General features: G+C 34.6%; 1 protein-coding gene across 15 annotated transcripts in view; it reads left to right on the top strand.

Annotated features, from left to right (window-relative positions):
- The first annotated feature begins 668 nt into the window (after positions 1 to 668).
- Sls (sallimus) overlaps positions 669 to 6000 on the top strand; it is a 190307-nt gene continuing 184975 nt past the window's right edge. For 9 of the 15 annotated variants that reach the window (XM_076779949.1, XM_076779951.1, XM_076779948.1 and 6 more), the window contains exon 1: positions 670 to 1036. In XM_076779949.1, the coding sequence (XP_076636064.1) occupies positions 934 to 1036 (103 nt within the window). In that variant the 5' untranslated portion in view covers positions 670 to 933. Of the gene's footprint in view, positions 1037 to 6000 lie in introns of all 15 variants that reach the window. The other 6 variants (XM_076779956.1, XM_076779955.1, XM_076779959.1 and 3 more) reach the window with 4 other exon arrangements.

Here is a 6000-nt window from a genome sequence, read left to right as displayed (position 1 = left end):
ATCTCTTTTACCCATTTAAAGAGGCCCGTGGAAAGAAACTTATTTATATTTATTTAGAGACTTTCATAAATATGCATATATAAAGCAATCGTAAACATTACAAAAAAAAATTATTCCTAAATTAAAAATTGACACATTCAAAGTCTTTCAAAAAATTAAAATCTCTAAAATTACCCAGTTAAAAAAGTTTAATCGAAGAAACTTATTTATTTTTATCAAGTTTCAATTTAAACAAAAAAAAAAAATCAAAATCTCTAAATTTACCCATTTAAAGAAGTTTAGGTGAATAAAATCATTTATTTTTATCAAGTTTCAATTTAAGAGCCTTCGTAAAACAAAACAATCTTAAACAGAACAAAAAAAAAATAATTCCTAAATTAAAAATTAACAAATTCAAAGTCATTCAAAAAATAAAAATCTCTTTCACCCATTTAAAGAGGCCCGTGGGAAGAAAATTATTTATATCTAAGAACGATTCAACAGACTTTTAGCGAGAAAGAGCCACGAACGAAAGTGCAAAAGGGGGACTATTTTGATTCGAAGGATCAGCGCTAGTTCCGGCGTGGTCCGCGTGGTGGCGCTGCGAGCACCCCCCACCATCTCGCGCCCCCCCACCACGCAGACGCGTCCTCGCGGAAGGCCGTGTTCCCCGAGACTGCAACCAGCCGGCAATTCGCATTCGACCGACGTCTTGGTTGAAAGAGTCTCGGGGACAAGATTTTCGATGATGACTTGACTTCTGCCGACTGGAGTGAGCACAGACGAAGAGAAAGCGAGAAAAAGAGGATTATCGAGAATATCGTATCGCGAGTGACAGCCACGGGGATTTTTTTTTTATCCATTTCGCCACTTTGTTGTTGTTGAGTGCCCAGTGAGTGCACGGGGAGTTCCCGGGCGACGAGGAGCAAGAAAGGGGGCCGACCCGCGCGCAACATGAAGCGACAAGTGTCTCAGCAACAGCAGCAGCAGCAATACATTCAACAGAGGACCGAACAGCGACATGTCACTCGACAGCAGATCACCAGTCAGCAGAGAGGTCAGTTTAGCGCCCCGAAATTATCGAAAAATCCAAAAATTCCGGGAATTTGACCCCCCCTCCACCGCCTTGCAGGCTGGTTTTTTCGTTTTCTCGTCGAGGCAGAAAATAAATCGAGATCCCTCGACGGATATTCTATTTTCGAGCGGGAGCACCGCCCCCTGCGCGCGCGCTAAAGATAGTTTTCCGCGTCGTTCGGCGCCGGAGCGTTTCGAAAATTCCTGCACGCGCCCGTAAACGCTGCTAAGGGCCGCCCCCCCCCCGACCAGGGTGGCCCTTTGCGCTCGAAAACACGCCTAACGCGCAGCTGTCAGAAGCGTCGCGCACGTCGCTCGGGGCGCGGGACGTCTGTCATTGGCTCGCGCGGGGGGAGGGGAGGGGCGAGGAGGAGGAGCGGGGGAGGGGCGACGGGAGGGGAAGTGAGGCTTCTAAATCGGGCCAGACACACTTTCCACGGCCCCCCCTCGCCCCCCCGCCCCTTACAGATCGCCGAGGCGCTCGACGACGAGCGTAAAAGTAAATATTATAGTAGGACCTGAGCTGAGTCTTCTGGTTAAGTTTGGGGAAATGGTTTATATGAAGAGGGGAATTTTGTGGGAATTAGTAAATTTATTGTTTGACAACTGCCCCCTTTTTTTGGGAAGAGTAGTATGTTATGGCTTGCTTGAGCTTTTTTGAAAGGGAGTTTTAAAGGTCGTGGATATTGTGGTGGGAGATTGAACAAATTTTCTTTTGTTTTTTGAAGAATTTCTCTAATCGCGGATTTTTAGTTTCGAAAAATTGGATATTTGATAGTAATAAAATGCTTTGAAATTGTGTGAAATGAAACTTAGTTTCTTTTGTTTGGTTTTTTATTGAAATGTAATTCGAAAAGTTGTGGATATTGTGGTGGAAGATTGAAAAAAAAATTTCTTTTTTTTTCGAAAAATTTCTCCTATCTCAGAGTCTTATTTTCGAAAAATTGGATATTTAATAATAATAATAAGCTTTAAAATTGTGTGAAATAAAACTTAGTTTCTTTTGTTTGGTTTTTTATTAAAATGTAATTCGAAAAATCGTGAATATTGTGATAAAGAATTCAAAAAAGAAAATTTTCTTTTTTTTTCAAAAAATTTCTCTAATCACAGATTTTTAGTTTCGAAAAATTGGATATTTGATAGTAATAAAATGCTTTAAAATTGTGTGAAATGAAACTTAGTTTCTTTTGTTTGGTTTTTTATTGAAATGTAATTCAAAAAGGCGTGGATATTGTGATAAAGAATTCAAAAAAAAAAATTTTCTTTTTTTTCGTAAAATTTCTCTAATCACAGATTTTTAGTTTCGAAAAATTGGATATTTGATAATAATAGAACGCTTTGAAATTGTGTGAAATGAAACTTAGTTTCTTTTGTTTGATTTTTTGTTAAAATATCGTGAATAGTGGGATAAAAAATTCAAAAAAAATTCTTTTTTTTCAAAAATATCTCCCAGAATATGATTAGTTTCGAAAAATTGGATATTTGATAATAATAAAATGCTTTAAAATTATGGAAAATGAAACTTAGTTTCTTTTGTTTGGTTTTTTATTGAAATGTAATTCAAAAAGTCGTGAATATTGTGATAAAGAATTCAAAAAAAAAAATATTCTTTTTTTTCGAAAAATTTCTCTAATCACAGATTTTTAGTTTCGAAAAATTGGATATTTAATAATAATAAAACGCTTTGAAATTGTGTGAAATGAAACTTAGTTTCTTTTGTTTGATTTTTTATAAAAATATCGTGAATAGTGGGATAAAAAATTCAAAAAAAATTCTTTTTTTTCAAAAACATCTCCCAAAATACGATTAGTTTCGAAAAATTGGATATTTAATAATAATAGAACGCTTTGAAATTGTGTGAAATGAAATTACAATCAATTACAATTATTTTTGGTCATTACACATACCCCCAAAATCCTACCCAATTTCGAGAAAAAAATTCGAGAAGGGTGCAAATTTTTCGAAAAAATTAAAAAATTTCAAAATGATTCTAAAAAAATCATTTTTGGTTGCAGGGGTCAATTACAATCATTTTTGGTCAATAGACATAACCTCGAAATCCTATCCAATTTCGAGAAAAAAATTCGAGAAGGGTGCAAATTTTTCGAAAAAATTAAAAAATTTCAAAATGATTCTGAAAAAATTATTTTTAGCTAAGGGAGTCAATTACAATCATTTTTGGTCAATAGGCATAACCTCGAAATCCTAACCATTTTCGAGAAAAAAATTCCTAAATGAAAATATAATTTCTAGTCAGAAATGTCACCCCAAAATTTCGTGCGCATCTTTAAAAAATCATAACTTCTGAACGGATTGGACGATTTTAATGTTCAAACAGTCAAACGACGCATATTTTAGTGTAGAATATTTTAAAATTATAAAAATATTGGAAAAATTGTTCCTTGACCCCCTAAAATGAGAAAAACCCCAAAAAAACGATTCAATTTTCAAACAGCCATAACTCCTACAATTCTGAATATATTTCGATGAAACTTTTTTCTAAAGTAGAGCTTATGAGTACCTACAAAAAAGTATTAGTCAACTTTTCTGTAGGGTGTCAAACAAAATTACTAAAAATGAAAAACAAAGTTTCAAGAAAAATCGACAGGGGGTAGGTGCCTAAAATTTTCAGCGAAAAGAAAAAATTTCAAATCGTTCTAAAAAAATTATTCTCAGCTAGGGGAGTCAATTGCACTCATTTGTGGTCATTACACATACCCCCAAAATCCTACCCACTTTCGAGAAAAAAATTCGAGTAATTTTTCGACAAAATTAAACAAATTCAAATGATTCTAAAAAAATTATGTTTAGCTAGGGGAGTCAATTGCAATCATTTTTGGTCATTACACATACCCCCGAAATCCTACTCAATTTCGAGAAAAAAATTCGTTACTGAAAATATAATGTCTGATCATGAATGAATGATTCCCCTGACATTTCATGTGTTTCAAATCGTTCTGAAAAAATTATTTTCAGTTGCAGTGATCAATTATAATCATTTTTGGTCATTACACATGCCCTCGAAATCCTAACCATTTTCGAGAAAAAAATTCCTAAATGAAAATATAATTTCTAGTCAGAAATGTCACTCCAAAATTTCGTGCGAATCTTTAAAAAATTATAACTTCTGAACGGATTGGACGATTTTAACGTTCAAAAAGCCAAACGACGCGTATTTTAGTGGAGAATATGTAGAAATTCTAAAAATATTCAAAAATTTGTTCCTTGACCCCCTAAAATGAGAAAACCCCCATAAAAATGGTCCAATTTTCAAACGACCATAACTCCTGCAATAGTGAATATATTTCAATGAAACTTTTTTCTGAAATAGAGCCCATAGGTACCTACAAAAAAGTATTAAACAACTTTTCCGTAGGACGTCAAACAAAATTACTAAAAATGAAAAACGAATTTTCACTATAATACTCAACAAACTTACAGAAAAAAAAACCCCATATTTGCTGATATGATTGTAAAAGAAACTTATGTCAACAAGATCTCTGTCAACTACTTTTACACTAGCCCTGTCTACCAAATTGATCCCCCACATTTTCCAAATAAAATAAATCATTTCTCCTATTTCAAAGTTTCCCCAGAAATCGAAAAATCTAGTTATTAAATCTCCCAACTAATCAAACGCCATTGTTGCAACAGAATTCCCCAGTTTTCTTCGTAAACTAACTCCTCAAAAACATACAACAAGAAACTCAATCAAAATAAAACAGTAATCGACTTACTTTGAACTCACAAGTGAAAACAGTAATGGTCGTTCCTGAAAACTAAACAAGTACCAACCTAACAGCTCGAAAATGCTTCTAGAAGGGCAAGAATCGTGCACGAAGGTTAGCCTTTCTGAAAACATGCACTTCTTTAATGCACATTAACCTTTTGCCCCTCAAAAACAAGTCAGACTCGTCACAAATTCTCGATACAAAGTTTCACAATGTTGAGGTTATATTCGTCATCGAGTCTCACATATTAAAATCATCACATTTTTATAATAGTGAGGTATTAGTAGAACAAATCTGCCCTTTTTCGAGGTCATTCCAAAATTAAATAGTTTACGATTGAGAAATTCTAGGGAATTAAGTCGTACGTGAAGAGGTTAAGTAGACAGAGGGCGCCACGATCGCTAGTTTCAGCGAATCGACGAGCGCAATTCGCGGTGAAATGACAGTGGACTTTCGGGGAATATGTTTGGAGAGGTTCCAATAGAATCGGGAATGAAAATATACTGTTTTGTTGCCCCCCCTGTTTATGTTTGTCGAACTTGTTGCGCGATTCCATGCAAAATTCGGAATCTTGCCAGGGAACGACGCGAGGCGACTGGGAGGGGGAGTGTGGTTCTGTTTTCGTCGCGTGGATGGGGAAAGAAACGACGAGAACGTTCGCGTCGTTTCCCATGAATCATTTCGCCGAAATACGGCGCGAGTTCGATGGTTAAATATTCACCGCGCAGGATGAAATTCTTTTATGAATAAAAATAGACGGCAAATAAATTGTAAATAACTGTTTATTCGTTTGCAATTTCGTTTATAGAATTAAATATTTTCACGTGAATTATTACGATGATTAATTTTGAGGGTTAAATATTCTCAATGGCGGACGAAATTCTTCTACGAATAAAAATAAACGTCGAATAAATGGTAAATAACTATTTATTCCTTTAAAATCTTGATTATAGCATTAAATATTTCCACGTAAATAAATACGATGGTTAAATATTGTCGTTGATGGACAAAATTCTTGTACGAATAAAAATAGACGTCGAATAAATTGTAAATAATTATTTATTCGTTTACAATCTCGATTATAGTATTAAATATTTCCACGTGAATAATTACGATGGTTTAAAATTCTCGTCGAAAGACAAAATTCTTCTACGAATAAAAATAAACGTCGAATAAATTGTAAATAACTGTTTATTCGTTTGCAATTTCGTTTATA

Source organism: Colletes latitarsis, chromosome 12, assembly GCF_051014445.1.
Source record: "Colletes latitarsis isolate SP2378_abdomen chromosome 12, iyColLati1, whole genome shotgun sequence".
Taxonomy (NCBI): domain Eukaryota; kingdom Metazoa; phylum Arthropoda; class Insecta; order Hymenoptera; family Colletidae; genus Colletes; species Colletes latitarsis.
Note: the sequence above shows the minus strand (reverse complement) of the source record. Positions and strands in the feature narration are given on the sequence as shown.